At 36.8% G+C, this 26814-nt stretch overlaps 2 protein-coding genes across 2 annotated transcripts in view; both read right to left on the reverse strand.

The window, feature by feature from the left end:
• LOC115628770 (voltage-gated potassium channel subunit beta-2) overlaps positions 1-6445 on the reverse strand; it is a 79386-nt gene extending 72941 nt beyond the window's left edge. The window contains exon 1 of the mRNA XM_030524985.1: positions 6390-6445. Within this exon, the coding sequence (XP_030380845.1) occupies positions 6390-6391 (2 nt within the window). The 5' untranslated portion in view covers positions 6392-6445. The remainder of the gene's footprint in view (positions 1-6389) is intronic.
• LOC115628763 (putative cyclin-dependent serine/threonine-protein kinase DDB_G0272797/DDB_G0274007) lies at positions 6430-26814 on the reverse strand. Its single transcript, XM_030524979.1, has 6 exons — positions 26757-26814; positions 23086-23166; positions 9242-9339; positions 8346-8825; positions 6483-6619; positions 6430-6436 (listed from the first exon to the last, which is right to left on the reverse strand). Exons 1-6 carry the CDS (start codon positions 26812-26814, stop codon positions 6430-6432), a joined length of 861 nt encoding a protein of 286 aa, XP_030380839.1.

Below are 26814 nucleotides of genomic sequence, written 5' to 3' on the forward strand. Positions count from 1 at the left end.
TAATGTCCGTGATTTTTTGCCATCCATCCTTCAGATTTACATAACTGCCCAGATATCTGTATCCAGGTATCTGTACATAAGAGACTCCTCTTGATATTAATTATTAACAATAATATGGACAACATCGAAACAACGATGCGCTACTCACAAGTAATTGCTTTCCCCAATATCCTTAAGTGAAGTTCACATACTTGTATTTTTTAGTGCACTTTTCTCTAAGAATGTATTAAAACCACCAAACCCTAGCTGGAGCTTGTTCATTCTAGAAAAGAAAATAATATTCCCTTTAAAATGCCTGCAAATTTATCTTTCAAGGAACTTAATACCTGCAATTATCCGATTAAGAAACAATCAAAGATAAATAAAAAAACAAAATAAAAATAATATTAAAAAAATAACAATAATAAGTAAAAATCAACTAACTTTCAATTGCTTTGAATAAAAATAAAATTAAAATAAAAAAGTATAATAAAAATAAAATAAAATAAAAATAAAATAAAAATAAAACAAAATAAAATAAAGAAAATATTAAAATAAATATAAAAAAAAATTAAATTAAAATACAAATAAAAAATTAAAAAAACATTAAATTAAATTAAAATCAAAATAAAATAAAATACAAATAAAACAAAATACAAATAAAACAAAATAAAAATAAAATGAAAAGAAAAATTAAAAAAAATAAAATTAAATTAAAATACAAATAAAAAATTAAATTAAAATAACATAAAAATAAAATCAAAATAAAATACATATAAAACAAAATACAAATAAAATCAAAATAAAATAAAAAGATAATGAAAATAAAATAAATAAATCAACAAACTTTCAATTTTTCAAAAATGTATCAAAAATATTCAGTTCATGAAAACTACTTTCGGAGCAGGATCGGGAATTCCGGCCAATTCGCTGTCCATCTATCTATATAACAGCCCTAAGTATTTTAAAACAATAAACAATCACCACAGCCATAGGTTAGGAGCCTTGTATAACCGAACCAAGTATTGGACACTTTTGTCGAATTATTTTGCATACTTGTGCAGACTTCTATGCATATTAAGAAGCATAAACATTATTAAATTTAATATCAAATGTAATGAGAACGACGACTAAAGGTACAAGTACATTATTTGTTTAGCTAAGTACTGTGTGCAATTTAGTTTCAATTTGCATTTTATAGTTATTTTGGAAAAGACCTGAAGGCACTAACAACATAACGATTTATTTACTTTGTAGATACATTTCGGTAGACTTATTACAATCAATGGGTTTGCCAATTTTAAATAAATTCTTAAATAGAAAATAATTTTTGCAAACAGTTGCTGTTATCAGACATCAACTAATTAACCATCTCACCAACGACAGTGTTTGTACGATATGTCTGGATGAAATAAATTCATTTAAAAATCTATCTACCTATGTACATGTCTGAATCTCAATTTGTTCATAATTGAAATACTCTTGAACATAATTGAATGCAGCAATCAGCTTAAATGGCAGTCATTATGAAATTCGTAGTTCAACAACATTGTCTGATCTATGAGTTGCTTGCCTTGATAATTTTCACTAATTGGAAGTCTTTGTTTCTGCTTTTTGTGCGCGCTGCCTCATTTACTCAATTTCTAGAAAATTTGTGGTGCGGTCTTGGCACACTACAGTTATGCGGCCTAATGAGCAACAGATGTTGGCTTTCGACATGCCCTGCGGCCCAACGACATCTAATGGCACAAATGTTGGCCAACAACTCACAGTTCGTCAGCTGAGCTGCTCTGATTTGGAGCGAGGAAGGCACTTGGTTGGCTATAACCACAACAACTAACAAACAACATTATATGGACACACATGTGTGTGTGTGTGCAAACTCACACACTTTGTCTATATAGTGAGAAAACCGCATGAGTTTCGAAAGCTCAAATGCAATTAAAATAAAATGCAGTGTCGTTTGGTGCCTGTCCCGGCTAAGTGCAGTTTAGGCCGCTGTTCAGACGATGAAACATATTTTACAAACTTCGATGGAATTCTCCTTCTTTTATAGAGTGCTAAGTGCTTTTTGGAAATTCAGCTCAAAAGTGGGTGAAAACGAGCTCAAAATTTACGTGAAAACAATCAAATAAATAAAATAATAAAATAACAAAAATTGTTAGCTTTAAACTGCTTTGCAAATACTTCTACAACTTTGACTAGATATTTAAGGCACATCTTGTGGCAACAATTATTGAAACAGTGAAAGTGAAATAATCCGGAAATGTTGTGAATCAGCTGATGTAAAACTATAGATTAAGGAAACTTTTACAATAGCGCGAACTTTATTAATGCTAGCTACGATATCGAATACTATAGAAGAGAGGCAATACGAAATAAAACAAAAATCTGTTCTTTAATCAAATCCCCACATTCTTTTATTTAAAAAAACTTAGTGGTTATATTGGAGTAATTTAATTAAAATTAATTTTTTAATTGATGGCTAATGTACATTTGGCTAGAAAATGGTTAAAGCTGACGGTTATCGCAGAAAATGGCTAGAAAATCCTCTAAAAATGACTAGAAACCTCGTTAGAAAATTCGTTAGAAATGGCAAGAAAGTCCTCTAAAAAAAAAAAAAGACTGGAAATCTCACTGCAAATGTTTATAAGCCCAGAGAAAAATGGGTAGAATATGCTAGAAAATGACAGAAAATCCGCTAATGGCTAAAGGAACCCCTACAAAATGGCTAAAAACCGCAAACAAATAATTGGTAGAGAAACCACTAGAAAATGGCTAAAAAGTTATAAAACCCGCTAAAAAATTGATAGGAAAATTGAAAGAAAAACTTTGAAATTTGTCTATTAATATTTAAATTTGTTGCACAAATGTTTAAATAGTTTCTGAAATAAGTTTCGTTGTCTGAACGCATCTCCGAGCTCTGGCAAGTAGCACGTTACGTATACGCCACGTGGCGACCGCAGCAACAGCAACAGTGGCCGCCACCACCAAAAATGGAAAGCTGCAGCTGCAAAAGCTCCGAATGCTTCGAATGCCGCGCTCGCTGCACTCATCAGTCATCAGCAGCGAAAGCTCGAAAGCCAGCGTCTGCGCCAGAGCCACAGCTGAGGGAAAGCTGAGCGAGTGGAGAGCGAAAGAAATGCTCGCATCGTAGTGAAAAGGAAAAGCTGGTGTGTCTGTGGACTGCACTGTGGCACTTAAATCGTTAACGACGGCACTTGGGCTGATTTTCGCAGCATGAAATTGAAAGGCGAGTGTGAATGTGAATGTGGATGTGGGTGTGAAGGAACGGTGGGGGGGCACGGCGCATGACCTCGACAACAAGCCGTGTGTTGGCCGCCCGCTGAGACATCGACAATGCCACGTGACAGGCGGCGACACTTCTTTTAATTTCCAGCTTATGGCAAGCGAGAAGCGAAAAGTTTTGGCCTGCATTTGATGCTGCAGCTGCAACATCATCTCAATGCGACCTTAATGCTTGACACGCATTAACCTTTTTCTTCCACTGCAACAACTTTTTTTCATTTTTTATTTTTTTTTTTATTTAAAAAACAATTTTATTTTTTTCCATTCTAAGGCGACAAGCAACGAGCGTGGCTGCATCATAATGCGAACAAGTCCAGCAGAGCCACGCCCCCACCGCCCACCCACCATCCATCCCCAGCCATCTACCCAGCCATCCACAGCGGCTTTAGTTTCAGCTTTGGCTTTAGCTTTAGTTTTGGCTTTGGCTTGCATTGCCCCACTTTGTGCCTATTACATTTTTAATTTGCTTTCTTTTCACAACTTGCGGGCGACTGCTTTTGTGTGTGTGTGTGTGTGTGTGTGTGTGTGGCGTTTACAATTATAATTTGGCCAGAGCTCCATGCCGTGGCCAACTCGAAAGGCAAAGCCATTTGTTGACCGCATTTGCCCCTTTGCCATACCCTATCGAAAGGCCACTCCTGCTAGTCAATCAAAAGGGTTAGCCACGAATGTTATGGAAAGAGGTCAAGCCTCCTCCCTGCGTTACAGCTTTAAAGCTTTAAGCCAACCACCCGCACGCTTGTGAACATAATCATTTCAATTAGAGAACTGGTATTGGACTCCTCCCCCTCACCACTCACCCCTCACCGCTGAAGCTTATTAATGGGCCTTAATTTTGATTAATGGTCAATAGTACGCCCATCAACACAATTGCTGCCACAAGTGGCAATTATTTTGATTGTAGGCCCTGTGACAAGCTTATATATAATTGCTAGCATTAGGTATTTGATTATTCAAAGGGGAATGAAAGCAATATTCATGTTATTTGGCTTTTTCCGCGACCAGCTCATGCATTGCAATCGAAATTGAAATCGATAACACATATTTGCACGCCTACACTCTAAATATTTGTTTGTTGATTGTGTTTTCAGACAAACTCACTGTTTACTCACAATTTCATGACAATTTGCTTAACAACGCATATTTTTCATATTTTTCAACTTAACAAGCTTTTATATGCTTGCTAGCATTAGACTTTGCATTCGTGTTTGGCAAGTTATTGAAATTGAAATCGATAACACATGTGTGCATGTCTATACGCTACATTTTTTTATTTTTTAATGTTGATTTTGATTTTGTGTTGCGGAATCGGCCGGCAGATTTGGCCATAACACGACAGTTTGAGATATGTTTGTATACCTTGTGTACAATTAACTATGTTTACTGCCGAACTCAATGCCTATTAAAGTTTACCCACAATTCAATGACAATTTGCCTGATACAGCATATTATTCATATTGGGAAAAAATATTCACAATAATTGTATGGGTAGGGAATTCCAGGACATTCCATTAATATTTTGTAGCGCATTCAAAAATAGACCCATACTAAAATGATTCAAAGAACTGATTTCTATAGCTCTCTATGAAAAAAAAAACTATCTAATCTATCGTACAACGAAAGGGGCTTCAAAGCAAACAGATATACACAATCTATACCATATTCTACTGCCTAAGAAAATGATTTCAATACTAAGCTTTACATCCAAATTAAAGTGATTAAAAGAAGTTATTGCTATATGCGTATATCTCATCTGGTATCTATTGTACAAACAAATCAACTGAACTTTGAACTGCAAGTACAAAATACTGCAAATATTCAATAAATATTCATATATCAGAAATTCAGGCCATTATTTTAAGAAAAACTTTAATATAATGTGACACTAGTCGGAATTGGAAAAAGTTCGATCAAAATCTGAGGCACTGATAAAAACGCGCACTCGATTTCCAAACACAGATATAGTTCACATCTATATATCAGCAACAATAAACATAAATATTTATAAAGGCAGAAAAATTGTCCGCAAAACAATTCTCTCCAAGTTATCTAGAGTGAGAAATTGGCTAAAAGGTTAACCCGAATTTGTACCACCAATAAAATAATTCTCTATCAATATACTTGTACATAGGTGAGGGTTAACCAAACATTATCAACCAAGTTTCCGGTTATCGAGCGATCTATGAAGCTAGTTCGTCTTATGTGTAATTTGCAGAAAGCGGACGCTCGCATCTTTTGCTCACACATAGTAGAGTATTCCATCTTTATCTCCAATAAAATAATTCCATGTCTATATAGGTGAGGCCTAACCAAATAATATCGACCCGGTTATCAAGAAATTTATGAAGCAACAGCTTCTTATTTGTAATTTGTAGAAAGCGGACCCTTGCATCTCTTCCTTGCACATAGAGTATTCCATCTTTATCTCCAATAAAATAATTCCATGTCTATATATAATATCGACCCGGTTATCAAGAAATTTATGAAGCAACAGCTTCTTATTTGTAATTTGTAGAAAGCGGACACTTGCATCTCTTCCTTGCACATAGAGTATTTCATCTTTATCTCCAATAAAATAATTCCATGTCTATATATAATATCGACCCGGTTATCAAGAAATTTATGAAGCAACAGCTTCTTATTTGTAATTTGTAGAAAGCGGACCCTTGCATCTCTTCCTTGCACATACTCTTGTAGAGTATTCCAGCTTCGTCGCTTCGCAATTAGCTTCCTGCGGTCTTGCACTTTCGAGGCTTGTATTTCGTCTTTGTTGCTCGCTTGCTCTCGGCCATGTAGCTCGCCAGCAGCCGAAAGTTAATTTGGGCAGAGCCTTGAAGCGTGAATGACAAACGGCAGCTGTGTGTGTGTGTGTGTGTGTGCCTCGGCGGACCGACCGGAGGCTCCTGGCAGCTCCTGGCTTGAGTGCAACTGCAATTGCCGGACGGCAGTTAATGCACATGTCTCTGCGCACAGCACACTAATTGCATTTTAAATGAGCGACTGAAAACCCATCCCCCAACCCCTCCCCTTTTATCCCCTCCCCCACCCCACCACTTACAAATGACTTAAAAGTGGTCAACAAAAATTGGCTTGGTACTCACATGATGCGATGGTAGGCATCTGGCTGGGCCTGTGCGCACGTCACGGACTGCTCCGATTCCGTGGAATCATCGCGCAGCGTGGCAACGCCGAGCGGTAATATCGGGATTATCGCAGCTGTGGCAGCCGCGGCTGTTGCCGGCGGGCCCGCCAATGCCGCCGTATGCGCTGCAGGCGCCGGCGCTCCAGCAAGGGTTTGAGGCGATGGTGTCGCGGTTAGCCCGCAAGGCAACTGAAAAACAAAAAAAACAAAAAACAAAAAATGCAATCAACAATTAATTAAAAATGTTCATATCCTTTCGATTCATTACAGATCCTTAAGTTCGGTTTTCAGTTACCCTTTTCGGCACAACGCCCTAAATGAGGTTGGCTAACGACAGATAGAACTCATTTTTCAGCCACCTTTTTCGGCACATAGCTCTACAATAGGTTAGGTGAGGGTAATTGGGGTCAAGTGGGGATGGGCCGGGTTAGGTAATGTAAGACTTGGATACGTTTATGTAAGACTGGGCTAAGTTAAGGCTCGGCTGGATTATGCATATAAAGTGAGGGTTGAATAAGAAATATGGCAGCAGGGTAGAATTAAGTTAAGGGTAGTGCTGTAAATATGCATCGATATATCGATGTATCGATTTTAACGTAAGCGATTGTTTTCGATTTTAACTCGATCTTTTTAGATTCGATGTTTCGATAGATTTTTATAAAAATATCGATGTTATGGACATTCCTAAATATTAGACTTATTAATATAACACATATTTTTGAATTAAAAATTTTAAGATTAATGCAAGGATATGCTCCTAGCTTCTTTTTATAACCGGTAACCAAAGGGCACAATAGTTTCGGGCACATATAATATGCACAGGAGAATTGATCCCGCTCGTTACATAATGGTAGATTGGATTGGACTTTGTGTAAACAGCTTAGCTAGCTTAAGTAAAACTTGTTTCCATTAAACAGTGCCAGTTGAGGCCAGTTAAGATAGAGATTGCAAATAGAGCGTAAGAATAGTAGATAAGTTGGCTTGGGTTATAGTAGTAGGAGCTCTCAATTAGATCGAAACAAGAGGATGGCTCGACATTAAAATCGGTCTATCACGATGAAGCTTGATCTAAAAATCAAAAATTATAAATTATAAATAATTTGTCTGATTTATTATTGCATAAAGTACAAATCTATTGTAGTTTTCTATGGGCGTATTAATATCGTTTTGTAACCAGTCCCTCTCTCTTAGTAAAATAATATTATTTATTATAAAATAATATTATTTTCTAAACTTTACAAAATTCACATTCTAAAAATACATCAATATGTTGAATATACCAATTCTTTTGACCCTAGCTTTATACGTTAGGAGATACTTGGGTTCATACAGACAGACGGATAACCAGATGCTGATACATATAATACTCTGTGGGGGTTGGGAAAATTGTCGCCTCCGTCTCCCTATTACATTTTCACTTCACACTTCCCGCAATCCTGATACGTGTCTACTACTCTTATAAATTTCATGTACAGAGTGTGATTGTTCAATTTACTTTGCATTTCTGTTTACTTTCTGACAGAATGTTACGACTAAAAAGGTGACAAACTCATTCTCTGGTTTGACTGTAATTGTTTTCTCACTACCTTTGAGTCACATGGCTAAGCTTAGTTCCTTACGGTGGGCCTAAGTTTATGCTTTGCCCAGCCAAGATCTTCCACTATTTAGTGATGCAACAGTACTTTTAGTCAAAATAGTCCCAGTTTAATTTATCAAGGGTAAAGGCCTGCGATCAGACAGGCAAATAATTGGCGCAAAAACACGCTCCCTTTTACAAGTTAAGGTATTTTGAAGGAAAAGCAATAAGGAAGTTTTTCTCGTCGCTTGAATGATGCCTAAATAGATGAGTTTGTGTGCAAATTATTTGACTGTTGGGTCGAAGCATAGGGGCCCGGAAATCATCGGATCGACTTACCTTGAATTCGGCTGTTTGGGACGCCGAGAAACGTTTCCGCTCGTAGAGAATCTCACGCTCGATTGAGTGGCTGCGAAAGGCTGGCGGTAGAGAGCGATCCGGCGGCGTCTGTAGCTTGGGCGTGGCCGGTGTGTTGCCGCTTCCGCTGCCGCTGCTGCTTGGCAGTTGTTGTTGTTGTTGCTGCTGCTGCTGCAGGGATTGTTGTTGTTGCAGTTGCAACTGTTGCCGCTGCTGCTGTTGTTGCTGCGAGTGAGCCGAAGTGGTGGGTGGACTTTTTTCGCTTTGTTGCTGCTGCTGCTGTTGTTGTTGCTGCTGTTGTTGCTGTTGCTGCTGTTGTTGTTGTTGCTGCTGTTGTTGGTGCTGCTGCTGATGTTGTTGTATTTGCTGCTGCTGCTGTCGCTGCTGATTCTGCTCCTCGCGCTTCTGCTGGCGTCGTATCTCAAAGTCCAGCAGGCGTGCCTCGCGTTGCTCCTTGTCGCGCTGTTTGCATGCAATTGTTGCAAAATGCATTTTTACTATAAGGTTGTGGGCGTGGCTGCCATTTTTTAATTTGCTTAGTTGCGAAACGAGTAATTTGATTTGGATTCGATTGGATTTCGATTTAGATTTGGATTTGGATTTCGATTTTAGATGCGATGGGTTCTCTTTTATTTAATTTAATTTTTTTTTTTTCAAACGCGACACTCGCGATGCACATTTATCAAGAGTGAGAGATAAAGTACAGAGAGTACAAGACAAAGAGACAGAGAGATGAAGAGAGGCAGAGAGATAGGAGAGACAGAGACAGAGAGAGAGAGAGAGAGAGAGAGAGCGCGACACTAAACTACCGACGCGTTTGTCTCGTGCACACACCGACACACAGACACAGACACAATCGCGGACACTGACACACTCACCTTATAGTTGATGGCGTCCTGCTCCTCCTTTTTGGCCTCGCGCTCGTTGCGCTGCCGATCGCGTTGCTTCTCTTCGTCGGTTTGCGATGTTTTGCTGTCTGCAAAGAGAGCGTCAACAAAAAAACAAAAGAAAGCGGGGGGCAGAGAGACGTTGGGAGAAACAGAAAGAGAGAGAGAGAGAGATACAAAGAAAGAAAGAACGAGAGAGAGAGAGAGGGGAGAGAATGTAGTTTGCATTTGATTAGTTTGATTGGAGCTCTTTCGCTTGCATTTCCTTCTTATCTTCTGAGCATTTGAAAACATGCCAAGGAATCAATAAATGAGAATATTAAACAAAATCCATGCATGTCTGGAAGAAGTGGAACGCACTAAGGAAGAACAAACAATGCATAGACAAAAAGAACATGCCATTTGCCTTAACTCAGTTTATCCCCTTCACCCACCTACCACCTATCACCTATCCGTAACCCCCACCCTCCCCCTCCTCCTCCTCCTCCTCAATTGGTAACAAACAGCTGGGTTCGTGCTGCCGCTTTAGCTGCGCGACTTAAGCAAACACCCCCAAGCCCCACACCCACCCCCTCCTTCGTCTAATTTATTGATTACCATGCGGCCATCTAGTTGGACAAATGGAACAACTGGAACAACTGGACAGACGCATGTTCGCATCATAATTTTCGCATAAAATATGCGCCAACATGCGCGCTTTACAGCTACTTTGCAGTTGAGCCTCTGCGTAACGAATGCCAAACCATTACCCGCCTACTTTTTATAACAGTACTTACAATTTAATAACAGTACTAGTAATAAAGTTTTAAAGTCTTATAACACATATAGTGAGGTCTGCTCTAAGCTCGAACTGCTCATGCATTGCATTAGCGCTTGTCGTTCAAAAGATCTGAGGGATCATACTATCGAACATATTCGTACTATAGAGACCTGCCTATCTGTGCCTTACTTCGTCATACCCCTGCTTCACTGTATGGCCCTTTTATCGAGCGTGTCTGTGTGCGTGTGTGTGTGTGTGTGTGTATACGGCTCTTGCAATTATCGCGATGTCCGGCATGCAAAATGCATTGATAGGCGGCAACCTTATTACATATTGCTCATACGCCATGTGCGCCCGTTTGAGACCGCCATATGCTCAATTTCCGTGTCACAGTAAACAATATAAGGTGTGTGTCCATAAGTCGACTGACTAGCTACTACGTATATACTATAGTATACTCGATGCACTGCACACATTTCAATATAATTTTCAACTTGCCATAAATACAAACATCTCTTCTGTTTACTTTGGCGACAGACTTTACTTTTGTTTTTGTTTATCTTAGTTTAGTTCTGTTTCTTCTTCTGTATCTAATACACACCTTATGTGTGAAGAACACTTTGTGTGTCTATTGAACGGAAATGGCCAACTTCCGCTAACTTCTGCATTGTCAGAGACGCTTCGAATCGGATCGAATCGAATCCAATTGAATTGAATCGAAACGAAACGAATCGAAACGCTGGTTGTGGGGCGGACGGGCGTTTGGGGGGTTTCTTGTGGGTGGTGTTGTTGTTTTTGTTGGTGGTGGTGGTGGTGGTGGCGGTGGTGGGGTGAGTTTAGGTTGAGATATAGGTGGAGAATTAAAGAGCCGCACTACTCGCTACTTACGCTCACACTCCTGCGGAGCTTGGCGGCGTCCGCGCACCGCCATCAAATATTTCGTCAGCCTGGGCGTTGACATGTCCACAGTCAGCAGCCAAATCGACACTGTGCCGACGTTGCTGGCCAAATGAAAAGCAAAGTGCAATAATGGCCACAAATTGCGTTTGGAAAAGTGCACAGGTGGCATGGACAGCAGGGGCGTAGGTTTTGGGTTTTCTGGAGGAGTGGGGGGGGGGGGGGGATTTGTTGGGTGGTTCAGTGGTTGGTTGTTGGTTTTCTGATACGCCGTGCTTGCCACTCGCGTCAATTACGTGTTCAAATATTTTTACAGGCAATTATCACACAACGTCGAGCAGCAGTTAGTCGAGCAGCTTCTTCTCTACCACTACGAGTACTACTTCTTTCTGTCCTTGACATTTGACTTTTGACAACATGTCGTATGATTGATTTGCATAATTAGGCAACAGCAAAGTTCACTATTTTCTTTGCGCACTTTCTCTCAATTTTTAGCTACGAGTACATCGATAACAGGAGATGTGCCCAAAACTACAGTTTGTAGTACAGGCCAAGTGAGCTCTTGGAGAATTGCGGGTAGAAGCAAAAAACCTTCACCAACTACTATTTTAGTTTCGAATTATTTTTAATTATAATTTTTCTCAGTCGTTATTTTTTTTTTGTTTTTTTGATTTATTGGAATTTTTGTTAATAGTTACTGAGATCTCTTGATATTCTTTCTGAATCTCAAAATGAAAACTCTTTAGAAAAGTAATTTGTTTTTAATTTGGAATTATATTTAGAATTATATTTTTAAATACTTTTCTTTTAAAATTGTTATAGAGTTGTCTTGATAGTTTATATTTCGTTGTTCATAGCTTCTGTCTGTCGGTCTAATATGTATCTATTCGTACGGGTCTCTCGTTTTTCAAGCAATCGAAAAGAGGTATATAGTAGGTATACATACATGTAAGATTTATTAGGTTTATAAATCGTTTAATAAAGTATATCGAGTATTTGACAAACAATAAGAATAGTATTATATAATAACATAAGACTTAAAAATATGTTTAGACGCCGACTTTTGCAACTTCTGACCAACTTTAGTGACTGCTGTACAACTTTACTACTGACGACTGAATGCCACGACTGCTGCTTACGACTGTTGAAAAACGACTATCCCACGACTTCTTCTTAATTACACCTTCGCCTGATCGGGGGTGCCAACTGATGATAATGGCACAAGGATGCCACTTTACACTCGGCCATCCTGCTCATCATCTGTCTCAGATGATTCTCCAGCTTCATCGTCTTCGTCTTGACCCATGTAACGCCACAGTTTCATAGAATCAGTACAAGTTGAAGTCTGATTCGGACCCTGGAACTCTGCAACTTTCTTCACGTCGAACCTTCCATTACGTTTTATTTTGGTAACCTCGTATGGCCCGATATATTTCGGAGCCAGCTTTTTACCATTTACAAACTGTGTTACTTTAATGGCTACTAAGTCTGCTAATTGGTAACCACTATGCTTACGTCGCTTTTTGTCAAAATTCTTCTTGTAGCAACTTTGAGCTTTTTCAATCTGTACTCTGGCATCAGCTCTGATTTGGTTGCGTTCATCCTGCAAGCCTTCCAGTAGCTCGTCCTGAAGAATTTTCACCACTTCCAGATCAGATTCATTACGCATTTTGACGCCGAACATAATTTCAAACGGAGTGTACTTCGTAGATGAGTGGACATGTGTATTAATAGATCGTTGCACCTGTGATGTATATTTATACCATTTTGACGGCTCGGCTGCAGACATTTTTGACAAAACAGACAGAATAACTCGGTTGACTCTCTCTATCTGCCCATTTCCTCTTGGGATCCCTGTAGTAGTCTCGATGTGCTCTATTTTGTGTTCCTCACAAAAATCTTTAAACTGCTTCGATATAAATGCTGCTCCTTTGTCGCTGATAATACGCCGTGGATTCCCAAAGATAGCTACCCACGAGCTGATATGTTTAACAACTTCTTGCGCATCGGTAGACTTTGTTGGATACAACCATGTGTATTTTGAAAACCCGTCAACAGCAGCGAATATGTATTTGTACTTCTTTGCAGTCAGGTCCAATGATCCCAAATGATCTACATGGAGTGTACTCAGCGGCTGATCTTCTTTGTCGATACAATGCAAAAAATCATCTTGTTTACCCAGCTTTCTGTTATGTGTTATACACTCAATGCAATTCGCGATAAATTCCACAACTTTTTTCTCTAAGTGTGCTATAAAATAGTCCTGCTGAATGTGATGCATGGTTTTCTTCACACCCATATGACCAAAGTTATGAGCATTCCTGATAACTTCTTTTTCCATGCATTTCGGTACGGCTAGCAAATCAATACCATCTACTTGTTTATAAATCAGCTGATTTCTGACCTTGTAGTTTGCGTATGGTTTCAGTTTTAAAATTTCTGCAACTGCAACTAAGGTTTCATCTTTGCGTTGGGCCTTTAAAAATTGTGCCTGAACTTCTGTGCTTACGATCATGACTGGGAATCGACTGAGGCTGTCGACATGCTTCATCCTTATACCAGCGCGATGTTCTATGGTATACGTAAAATCTTGCAGATACATTAACCACTGCACTACTTCTCTGGGAATTTCTTTTTTCGTTGATGTCATCTTAAACGCTGCGCAATCAGTAACGAGAACAAATTCACTGCCCATTAAATAATGTCGTAGCTTTTTTGTTGCTAAATATGCTGCTTTCACTTCCAAAAAATAGCTATGCAACTTTTCTTCTTGAGGTGTCGTTTTTTTACTCCAGTACAGAATAGGATGCCACTTGCCATCATGCTGCTGGAGAAGAGTAGCACCAAACCCATCTTTTGACGCATCAACATGTAACTGTGTTGCCGCATTCTGCATAAATATCTTCAATACTGGTTCATTCGTCAAAGCATTCTTTAATTGTTCTATCGCCTGTACATGTAACCCTTCAATTTTGAATTCGGCTTCTTTTCTCAACAATTGTGTCAACGGTCTGGCTAGTAATGCATAATCTTTAACGAACTTTCGAAAATACCCCGTTAGTCCAAGAAAGGCCTGTACTCCCCGTATGTTTTTGGGAAGAGGAAAATTCTTCACAGCTTTTACCTTTTCTTGACCTGGCCAAACACGTCCGTTTTCTACTTCATGACCCAGAAAATTTATTTTCTTCTTTAAGAACTGACACTTGGCCCATTTTATATCAAGCCCATACATTTCTGCCTGCTTCAGTACAATTCGCATATTTTCCAAACATTGACCAGCTGAATCTCCGAAAATAACTATGTCGTCAACATACATCTCCATTATGCCTTTGTTAATCAATGTTTGAAATATGTAATTAACGTATCGTACGAACACTGCTGGGGAGTTGCAAAATCCAAAGGGTGCCCTATTAAATTCATACAACCCTTCCTTGGTAACAAACGCTGTATACTTTCGACTTTGCTCCTCTACCTGCACATGAAAAAAGCCATTTCGCAAATCCATAACAGTAAAATATTTCGCATTTTGCATCTTCTCGAGTACTTCTTCGACAACTGGTACTGGGAACCTATCCTTAAGTACGAGGGTATTCAGCTTACGATAGTCCACACATAATCGGTAGGTCCTATCTTTCTTTTTGGCCAACACCACCTTGCTTGCAACGTTTGACGACGACTCTCTGATAATGCCACAGTGAAGCCATTCATCCACCTGTTTTCGTACAAATTCACGTTCTGTTGTAGACAATCGGCTTGGACTTTCGCGAAAAGCGATGCTTGGAACATTCGGTATGATGGTCATTTTTATTGGGCATTCTACTGCATTGTCCACCGGCTTGTAATTGGCGATCATTTGTTTGACTGGTTCGGCATACTGGGATTCAACATTTAAATCGATCTCGCTTGCTGGACTTACCACGTTAAAAACATTCAACTCAGACTGCTCATCATCAGCTTTTGTTTGCGCCTGTACGAACGTGTAACCATTGGAATTTAGTGTGACAGTAAACTTCTGTAAAAAGTCATAGCCAACAATTATTTCAACTTTTAGACTTGCATCTGGTACAACAAGAAATGTATGATTTGTCACAAAACCATCGACCTCAACTGTTTCTGTAAATTCACCCAACACGACAGTGGCAATATTGCCTAAGCCAAACAGTTTAGTAAAATTCTTTTGCAACTTTTGGTCACCGAAAATGTTTTCATATTTTTGTTTTCGCATAAGTGAAACATCCGCGCCAGTGTCAATCAAACACGATACAACTGCTTTCCCGATTTTTATTTCTTTAACGCGATTTTCCTTTAATACAATGTTAACGCTTTGTTTGCTTGCCACGCACTGCTTCGCTATGTGACCGACACCGTTACACTTAAAACATTTTGTTTCTCGTTTACATTCTGCCCGCTTATGTTCTGTTGAACCGCAATTGTAGCAATGCTGCTGTTGTTGTTGTTTGTCTCCTACTTTATCAACGTTTTCGCGACGTTTGTTATACGAACTGCTCTTTGCCACTAATTCAGTAAGCTCATACCGACTTCGAAGTTCTTTGTACGTGGGCGCACTGTACAACGGAAATTTTAGATCGTCACGCACGTCTAAGCCATCAACTATATAATTTATAACCGACTGATCTTCAACTTGTCCAAGTGATGCTATTTTTCGCATCTGGAGCACATAATCATGAAAATTTTCCGACACACGCTTTTTCCGCTTTTGCAACATTTTATGTACTTCGGCACTGCTCAGCTGTTTATCAAATTCTTCTATTAAGGCTGCACATAACATTTCATAATTTGATACAGTAATAGTTTCCACAAATAATTTGGCCGTGCCAACCATTTTATTTCTTGCATTCACATACTTTTGTTTTTCACTTAATTCGTATGCCTCGGCGTTTTCGTCGAAATTATTTACCCACTGCTTAACTGGTATAGCTATGCCATCGAAATCAGGGACTACTTTTGCAAAGCTTTCCACCGACACACTGTTCTTGTTTGGGTTAGAATCGTTCTTTTCACTCAGCATTTTAATTAAAATTGACAAATCGTGGTTTTGTATACATGTGTGTGTCTCCTCAGAATACATTCTTTTCTCGGTATTTTCAACTGCGCAATTATCATGTAGTTCGACGTTCGCACCTTTTTCTTTTATTCCTGCCGTTGTGCCTTGTTCGCACTTGTATATATTTATCTCTTTTTCGCACGTATGATTTACACTTTGTTCATCATTTACCACTGCTCTGCTTTCCTCTACCATTTCAAACGTTAGATCGAGATCGTCTACACTTTGTGATGTCTTTCCATTTTCCATGCGCGCCACCGGCAACAGATTTTTCTTGCTTGGTGCGCCATTTTTATTTTTTCTGCTTGAGCGTATCATTTTTAAGCACTGCAACTTTTAGATGTATTATTTCAACTGACTGCGTATGAAAATTTATGCGGCTGAGCCCTTATGTAAGAATCATTTTTTATGAATGCTTCACTTAAAAACTTTGAACTGTTCTGAATATTTGTCCGGCTGCTCGACACGGTTGAGCCCCCATGTAAGATTTATTAGGTTTATAAATCGTTTAATAAAGTATATCGAGTATTTGACAAACAATAAGAATAGTATTATATAATAACATAAGACTTAAAAATATGTTTAGACGCCGACTTTTGCAACTTCTGACCAACTTTAGTGACTGCTGTACAACTTTACTACTGACGACTGAATGCCACGACTGCTGCTTACGACTGTTGAAAAACGACTATCCCACGACTTCTTCTTAATTACACCTTCGCCTGATCGGGGGTGCCAACTGATGATAATGGCACAAGGATGCCACTTTACATACATACATACATATCAAACAGAAGAAGTTCTTTCTACACGAGCAGATTAAATATCGGAACTGGTCCGATCAGACACCACTACATTCCATAGCTTAAAACATATAGTACGTACGAGTATACGAGTATATTTAATGTGTTTCTCCACCAAAGAACTAATACAGTTTCTAAATATTAGTATTACTACCGGGTTACTGAGTTAGTTTTGAAATGAAATTGTCGACCGTCTCTAATACATGTGATATTCTAGTTAATAGTAGTGTGTGTAGTTAAGATTATATTCAATAATGAATTTCTAAAGAGAACATCTATTATTTGGGGGCATTTAGAGGGGGGTGGCCTTTGATGCGAACTTATTTTACATTCTACAGCAATTCTAGAACAGACACCCGCTACTTTGTTGTTGTTATTGTTTGTTGTTGCTGTTGTTGTTATTGTTGTTATTGTTGTTGTTGTTGTTGTTGTTGACATCAGCTGACAACCTACTTATGCATGAGCTATGAGCTAATACTACGACTGTGTGTATGTATGTCGAAGAAGAAGAAACTACAGACAAAGCGCGACTCGAGAATAAAGCACTACAAGTACAACAACAAGTACTACATACAACTACGAGTACTTGACACAGGCAACGAACTAACAAGGCGAGTGCAAAGAAAGAAAGAAACTAAGAATAATAGGCAGAAACTAAAACCGAGGCGGAGGCAAAACCAAAAGAAATAATAAAATGTCATACCGAACATACTAATAAACAACAAATAAAAATACTAAACTAAAGGAATTTTGAAACAACAAAAAAAAAAAAACTAAGCGGATAACACACACACAAAAAACGAACCAACGAACGTACAAACGAACGAACGAATTAATTAATTACTTAATGACAAGAAACCAACCAACTAAGCGACAAAATGTTCAAATCAAAAATTTCAAATAAAATAAAAACACAAAAATTTTGGTTTTAGCCAACACTACGAGACCAGAGTGAGAGAGAGAGAGAGAGAGAGAGAGAGACAGAGAATTATAGTGAGAGACTTACTCCTTACCTCTAAGTGTGTCTGTTGTTGTTGTAGTTGTAGTTGTCGGTGATGTTGTGTCGTTTGTGTGTTATAATAATTAATTGTTATTGCTTTTGTTGTTGTTGTTGTTGTTTTTCTTGTTGTAATTGTGCGAATATTATATTATAATTTGTTTTGGTTTGTTTTTTTCTTTTTTGTTTCACTTGGCGTGCGAGAAGCAGACAAAACGAAGACGACGAAGACGCGCGCAAGGATCGCAGCAAATAGTTTCTTGAGAAGGTGTGTGATTGATTATTCGTGTGTTAGTTATAGTGTGCAGGGCACAAAGAGCGAGAGAGAGCGAGAGACAGACAGAGAAAGAGAGAGACAGAGACAGAGAGAGTGGGTGGTTGCGTGTGTGTGCGTGCGTGCGTTCGTGTGTGTGTGCGTGTGTGCGAGCGTGCGTGCGTACGTGTGTGTGTGGACGGAACGAACAAGATAAGCGTACGAACGATAAACGAACGTCGACCGACGCTGGACACGAGGAGCACGAGAAGCACGAGGCACGAGCACGAGTCGCGTTCTCTCTTAAGCCAAATGTTTCTCTAGGTGGTAAGCCGCTTCTTTCTTATGTTGAGATGCGTACAATGAGGTTAACAGTTAACAGCTACGACAAATGCTCGCTAGGGCTACGTCTGATGGTGGGCGAGGGCGTGGCATGGCGTGGACGTGGAAGTGGGCGTGGATATGGATGTGTGTATGGGTAGCAATAGGTGGCAAAACGAGAGACAATTAAAGAAAAGAAGAAAAGAACACAAAGTAAATGATTAGTACATTAGTTGAAAATTCTCATTGCCTTTTCGCATGAAAATTTAAATGAAACACTTTTTCCCAGCGGTCACATCAAATCATCAGTACACACAAACACACTCTCACACACACACACACATACACGCACACACATATACACGTACATAGTTGGGATAATTAAAGCACACAAAATAAACAAGAAAAATGCAAATAAAACACAATTGAGTGGCTGCCACATCATCTTTGAGTGAGAAAATATTCTTTTTTTTCTGCCTGCGCGCCGTTTGAACTCTTGTTTATTTACGCTTTGATTTTTATGGGAAAATGCCAATGAAAACTCATGGCATGTATTTATTATGATTCCACTTATTGTTGTTTGTTCGTTTGTTTGTTTGTTTATTTGTTTTATTCCTGCTGCTTATTGCGTGCGGTTCAATTGAAAAAATAAACATTAAAAAAATAATACCAGAGATTGCACAAACAGCCCTTAATGGCCGAATTATTGGCGGATGATTGGGGGAACAAAGCATTTATGTGGCTGACAAAGTGTGTTGGAAGTGCGTGTCCGATACAAATCAAAAAATATCAAATATCTTTGATCAGGCGCCGTTAGCTGTTTTAGAGAAATGAAGTATACATCTGATTAAATTGAATTTGTTTAGCTTCATTAAATGTGTTACTTATTGCCAAGAAAATCATAATTTTTTTAGATATACAAGTAGATACATATAAGTATTTTTGTAAATTTTCAAATTAAATTTTAAGAAATCGAATGTCTTGAGTATTCATTTAAATAACAGAAACAAACAGAATTGGACTAAAATTATAAAGAATTTGTTAAAGAGACGGAAAGAGACGAATAACTACAATGGCAGATATAAATATTATTGACAATTTTGGATGTTTTAAGTTTTCATTTAAATAACAGAAGCAAACAGAATTGGATAAAAAGGATAAAGAATTTGTTAAAGAGAAAGGAAAGACTAATAGCTACAATAGTATAGGAACTTATGTAAATTTTCAAATTAAATTTAAAAAATTTGATGTCTTAAGTATTCATTAAAATCACAGAAACAAACAGAATTGGACGACAGTTATAAAGAATTTGTTCAAGAGACGGGAAAAGAATGAACAATGACAGATATATAATTACAAGTATTTTGTAAATGTTCAAATTAAATAAATAAATTCATTTAAATAACAGCGACAAACAGAATTGGACGACAATTATAAAGAATTTGTTACAATAGCTACAATCTCGACCAAATCAAATGAGTGTTGTAAATGAAAAAATCTAATACATTGTATGAATTGAGTGTTGTTAAATGTCAGTTAGACAATACTACTAATATCCTTTAATAAATAAAAATGCCATAAGAATGCCAAAGCTATACATTACTGTCCTGCGGTGTGGAATCAAAGAAATCGTTTTCGCTACTGCAACTGCCAACGCTGGAGAAAGTCATTAAAAAGTAATAGTGTTTAAAACACAAAAAAGTGTTACCTAATAACTAATAAGGTTTTTGTATAATTTCCTTGTATTTCCTCAATTTTACATTTTCGTTTGATCTTCTAAGAAGACGGACAAAAGTTTTGTAGTCATTTGTATGGCTGCTAACAATATTTTTAATAATGAACAAATTATAATGAATTGAATAGAAACCAAACTACTTTTGAACATGTTTTTGTTTAGTTATACGAGATGCATACCGAAACAGGATCCTTTCAAACTAGAAACACACAAAATGAGTTTATTTTATTCAAAATAATCTCATTTCGACTTAATACATTGAATTGCCTTGAACGCCAAGGAGCATTTCAAACGAATGTGTTAGGCATGTCCTTCGGAAGGTTTGTTTTGGCCTTCTGAATGTCCTTGTTGCGTTGTATTTTCATGGTTAAATGCAATTTCCCGAAACGAAAATACCGTTTGAGCCAATTCAGGCGAATATTGGGAGTTGTTGTCGAATACTCTACAGAGCAAATTGTTCGATTAAATTGTCATGAATCGTTGATTTGGAGCTTTTCTTCCATTTCCCTTAATTTGAACAAAAATGTGGGCACTTTTTCGACATTTAAATCTTCTAGAATCATTCTAGAGCCAACATTCTGTAGCCAACTAACGCAACCAAACATAAATATGTGGCGACATGAAAAAGGTCCTGTTTGCTTTGAGATGCACCTTTATGGGATTCGTTTGTTTCATAATTTGCATAGTTTTATTTAATTCTTTTTTTCTTTAATTATTTTCTTCATTCAAAATCTAATGTAATTTTTTTGCTTTGTTGAGCACGTGATAATGAAAAGAGCAGAACAAGAAGTGAACATTATTTCTTAAAAGAAACAACATTTTATGTACAAATTATAGTTGATTAAACAAAAAAAGAAAGTTACTTTTTAATGTGATTTGGTCTTGATAATCAAAACGAAGGTGAAACACAGCAAATTACTTATCTTTTCTTATTTTATTGCAATGCTTACAATTTTTTTGATGTTCTGAAAATTTTATTAGGGAATTGCTTTTCTATTTTTTTTTTTTTTATTATGTTCTTCAATTTAATGCTTTAAGTTAAATTTTGATTTACTAAAAATTGCATTAATTAATAATTTAATATTTAATTGAACCAAAAAATAAACGATTGCAACGAAAAGTCTTGTGATTCGTTCTCTCATAAAAGAAACAACACTTAACGTACAAATTATATTAAATAAAAAAAAAGTGATTTTGTCTTGCTTATCAAAACTCATCTTTTCTAACTTTTTTGGTTTATTATTTTCTTCAATTCAATGCTTAAAGTTTCTTTTGATTTTCTGAAAATGGCATTAAAAATTTCAATATTTAATTGAGAAACTGAAAATAAGCGATTGCAACAAATAAACGTGTTGTGGTTCGCTGCTGGCTGTCTCTACGAGTACATGGCCTAGATTTCGGCATGGAGGTTAGGCAACTAAAAATTAAACAATTGCTTTTATCTCAACTTAATGCTCTCTAGATCTGTGATGTGCTGTGCTGTGCATTACCTTTTAAGTGTGTTTGCCGCTCTTTAATCTAGTTACGAGTGTGGTCCCATGATGAATGGATGGCTGCTGCTCTGCAGACCCACCTACATACATACATACATACATACGGAGTACATACATACATACATACTTAGTAGTACTTTTCTAAACAAACTTTAGACTACTTGCTTGCCATGAACAATGGCAACGGTAAATTCTATTAAAACTACAAAAAGCTACAACAGCAACAACAACAATCCAGCCAGACAGCCAGCCACCTATAACAGTAATAACAGCAACAACAGCAAGAGTAACCGCAACACATCCTTCATTCGTTCGCAATTTTTCCCTCTCTCCAACACGCTCACCCGCTCTTTCTCTCTCTCCCCCTCTCACTTTATCTTTGTCAAATACGCTCGCCATTGCTGCAGTGGCGCCTGGGATTGCGGAGAAGGCAAAAAATAAAAACTTTGCCGAAAACTTCTTCGTGAGGCAAATATTGCGCGACTGGCTTAGTTATTGTTGTTGTTGCTGTTGCCGTTATTGTTGTTATTGTTGTTGTTGTCGTTGAAATCATAACATAAATTAAGTTAAAACTATGCCTGATAAATGCTAAACTTTAGTTACACGAATTCCAACAAAACGATGAGAAACCGAAAGTTAAAGCACAAGAATAAGAAGAAGACAAAGATGGGAGAGAAACTAAAATAAAAAAATAAAAATAAAACTAATAATAATCATCATCATCATCGACCTAAGGCTAATTTAATTTGTTGTAGTTACGTACACACGTTCAAAGTTACACTTTAATACACGCACCAAGAGTTAGATACAATATTAACAGTTAGTATTTAGTATGAGTACACATTGATACGATCTATATATTGTATGTAGATATATATATATATATATATAAGTATGTAGTTATATATTATGTATGTAGCTCACGAGAGTTTAGGTTCAGTTACTTAGACTACTTAGTCATACGATACGAGTAGTACACAATAAAGAAGAGGGGGGAAACACATTAAAAATCAAACGTAAGTTCAAACAGAGCGAGAAGAATGGGTACACTTAGAGTCTTTCATATTTAAGTAGAAGGAGAGACAGAGATATACATATTCATAAATATATACTTGTATATATATATATATATATATATATATATATATATATATATATATATATATGTAGTTATATATAGTTATATATATATATATATATATATATATATATATATATATATATATATATATATATATATATATATATATATATATATACGTATATATATATATACATATATATGTATGTAATAGAGATGTAATATATTGAGAGTGAGAGAGAGAGAGAGAGAGAAAGAGTTAGAGAGTGTTAGAGAGAAACACAAACAAAAAACGTAAACAAATGAGACAAACGAAAAGTTCGAAACACACTCGAAAACGATGCGATTCAAAAAAAGAAAAACTTATAAAAAGGAAAAACGGAAAACGGAAAAACAGAACTGCTCTGCAAATCTCAAGCACGCAACTCACTTGAAGAGCCGCCGCCAGCGCCCGGTGGCGGATAGGAGAACCAGAATTGATGTGCCAGTTTGGAGTGGCCCAATTGTTGGGCTTACTGGAAAGCAGAAATAGAGTAACACACATTAGTACGAATTGCAGCTAGATTGCTAGATTGTTATTATTATTATTAATATTATTTCTATGGTGATTTTCGATGATGATGAGGTGCACGGAATGCACGCGAATCTCGAGCCGAGCGCACCCAACGTGCCTGAGCGCAGTCGAATAACTGTACACCCTAAACACCACAAAATAGATGTAAACGCGCGCCATATACATACCAACACTTATATATATACAAGTATATAAACTAAATACACATATGTATGTATGTACATGTGAGTACGTTTGTTGTTATGCCACGGCATAAACAATGCAGAGAATATCAGCCATATGTCTGCCACCGTCGAACATGACAGGCGAACTCAAGTGGTTCCTCGTTTCAGTTTCGGTTTCAGTTTTTGTTTTCTATTTTCTGTTTTCTGCTTTCTTTTTTCTATTTTTTTTTTTTTTTTCTGCCTCTGTGTGTTCGTTTATTGGAGCGTCAAAAAGTCGAGCGTTGGCCAACAGCGATGAGAACAATGAAAATTGCAGCCAAAACAATTTGATTTTCAGTTTGAATTTTATTTTATTTTATTTCATTTTAAATAAAATCATACAGACAACAAATAGTCCGACCATATGCCAAATGGGTCGGCCAACGACGCCAACGAATCCCCTCAAGTGCTTGTTGTGTGAGAAGCATAAATTATAAATACGATTTGCAGCACTGGTTAACAGTTGCTGTTCTTGTCAAATGATTCAAGTCAACCAACGACATACTTGTACAAGTATTTTCGCTCTGCAGCTGACTTTTTTCTGTGCATTTATAATAATTATTGAATTAATTTAACAAATTTATAACAACATAGAAACTTAGAGAGTGAACTAATCTTGACTCAGTTAAGTGGTTTAGAACAATCTTTTTAATATACACACAGAGGTAATCAAAAGTAAAACACACTTGCACGTGCCACGAAAGGAGTCTTCTTTCAAAAGAATTCCTAATTCATGTAATTTTTAATTAATTATACCTTGACATCAGTGACCATCAGCCCAGTTGCGGGCAAATTCAGGCGTCAATATCTCTTTTTCAAATTTGTTGAAAATAACATAACAAAATTAACTGAACTAACCCTTAAAATCTTCTTAGCAACATTTAATAGTGTATTTAGGCTATTCAGCGGGCATTACATCAAACCAATAGTTCTCTCAACATTATTATTACAGAACACATTTGCATTTCAAATATTTTGTGAAAATAATATAAGCAATAAGAATATAATAAAATTTCAACAATTAACTAAAACTCTTATAATGTTGGCAACATTTAATCGCATCGTAGTGTATTTAAGCTATTCACCTGGCACTACAGCAAACCTAAAGTTCTCTCAACATTATTATTTCAGGACACATTTCCACTTCAAATTTATTGTAATAATATAAACAATAAGAATATAATAAAAATTCAACAATTAACTAAAACTCTTATACTTTTGTTAGCAACATTTAATCCCATTGTAGTGTAGTTAAGCTATTCAGCTGGCATTACAGCAAACCAAAAGTTCTCTCAACATTATTATTTGAATTTCAAATGTTTTGTGAAAATAATAAAAGCAATAAAAATATAATAAAAATTCAAATTTTAACCGAAAACTCTTGTAATATTGTTGGCAACATTTAATCGCATTGTAGTGTATTTAAGCTATTCAGCTGGCATTACAGCAAACCAAAAGTTCTCTCAACATTATTATTACAGAACACATTTCCACTTCAAATTTATTGTAATAATATAAACAATAAGAATATAATATAAATTCAACAATTAACTAAAACTCTTATACTTTTGTTAGCAACATTTAATCCCATTGTAGTGTAGTTAAGCTATTCAGCTGGCATTACAGCAAACCAAAAGTTCTCTCAACATTATTATTTGAATTTCAAATGTTTTGTGAAAATAATAAAAGCAATAAAAATATAATAAAAATTCAAATTTTAACCGAAAACTCTTGTAATATTGTTGGCAACATTTAATCGCATTGTAGTGTATTTAAGCTATTCAGCGGGCATTACATCAAACCAAAAGTTCTCTCAACATTATTGTTATAGAACATATTTGCATTTCAAATATTTTGTGAAAATAATATAAGCAATAAGAATATAATAAAATTTCAACAATTAACTAAAACTCTTATAATGTTGGCAACATTTAATCGCATCGTAGTGTATTTAAGCTATTCACCTGGCACTACAGCAAACCTAAAGTTCTCTCAACATTATTATTTCAGGACACATTTCCACTTCAAATTTATTGTAATAATATAAACAATAAGAATATAATATAAATTCAACAATTAACTAAAACTCTTATACTTTTGTTAGCAACATTTAATCCCATTGTAGTGTAGTTAAGCTCTTCAGCTGGCATTACAGCAAACCAAAAGTTCTCTCAACATTATTGTTATAGAACATACAAGTATTTACATTTCAAATTTATTATAATAATATAAACAATAAGAATATAATAAAAATTCAAATTTTAACCGAAAACTCTTGTAATATTGTTGGCTACATTTAATCGCATTGTAGTGTATTTAAGCTATTCACCTGGCATTACAGCAAACCAAAAGTTCTCTCAACATTATTATTACAGAACACATTTCCACTTCAAATTTATTGTAATAATATAAACAATAAGAATATAATAAAAATTCAACAATTAACTAAAACTCTTATACTTTTGTTAGCAACATTTAATCCCATTGTAGTGTAGTTAAGCTATTCAGCTGGCATTACAGCAAACTAAAAGTTCTCTCAACATTATTATTTGAATTTCAAATGTTTTGTGAAAATAATAAAAGCAATAAAAATATAATAAAAACTCAAATTTTAACCGAAAACTCTTGTAATATTGTTGGCAACATTTAATCGCATTGTAGTGTATTTAAGCTATTCAGCTGGCATTACAGCAAACCAAAAGTTCTCGCCCCGTGGCCAACATCAACATTATTATTATTATAGAACATATTTGGCCAGTTGCCAAAAATTAAAGCAGCGTCTGTGGCAGTGGCAGTGGCACACAGGCAGCGTGCTAAAACAAAACAACGCCCGGCCATCAGACAGGTGGGGCGTGACGATGGGGCAATGGCGGGGGAGGGAGGGGAGGCGTGGCAGATTGGCGCTGCGGTCGCTGTCGGTTGCTGTTGGCATTGAACGCCACGAAAAATTTGCTATTTGCACGCGAATTGATGAATTACATTTTCCGCACTTGTAGAACACACACACATACTCCCACACACACACACACACACACTCCCACACACACACACGCACAGACATGCATGGGCACATATGGGGCAGTCAGCTTGTAGCATCAATTCTGTGGCCATCATCCACTTCCACATTTTCACATTTCCATTCAAATTTTGCAGTCCCGTTTGCATTTTCATGCACCAACAGGCCGATTAAAGATAATTATAGCGCTGCAATTGTCCGGACCTTAAATTTCGACGATTTGTGCAACTGATAAGGCAGTTAAGTTTGCCACCGCAGGCGAATTTCCGAGAGGCCCCACCAGATAAGGCACATAAATTGCCACTCACCTGGCGGGCATTGTTGCCGATTTAGTACCTCCTGTTGTTTTCGCGATTGTTGCTTCAT

Source organism: Scaptodrosophila lebanonensis, unplaced genomic scaffold (genome assembly GCF_003285725.1).
Source record: "Scaptodrosophila lebanonensis strain 11010-0011.00,11010-0021.00 unplaced genomic scaffold, SlebRS2 tig00000123-arrow-arrow-pilon, whole genome shotgun sequence".
NCBI lineage: Eukaryota > Metazoa > Arthropoda > Insecta > Diptera > Drosophilidae > Scaptodrosophila > Scaptodrosophila lebanonensis.

Coding starts and splice junctions, on each gene's coding strand:
- LOC115628763 (XM_030524979.1), bottom strand. CDS start 26,814: ATGAAGCAACAATCGCGAAAACAACAGGAGGTACTAAATCGGCAACAA. Junction 23,167..26,756: donor TCGGCAACAATGCCCGCCAG/GTGAGTGGCAAT, acceptor CTTTCCAGTAAG/CCCAACAATTGGGCCACTCC. Junction 6,620..8,345: donor CCCAAACAGCCGAATTCAAG/GTAAGTCGATCC, acceptor TTTGTTTTTCAG/TTGCCTTGCGGGCTAACCGC.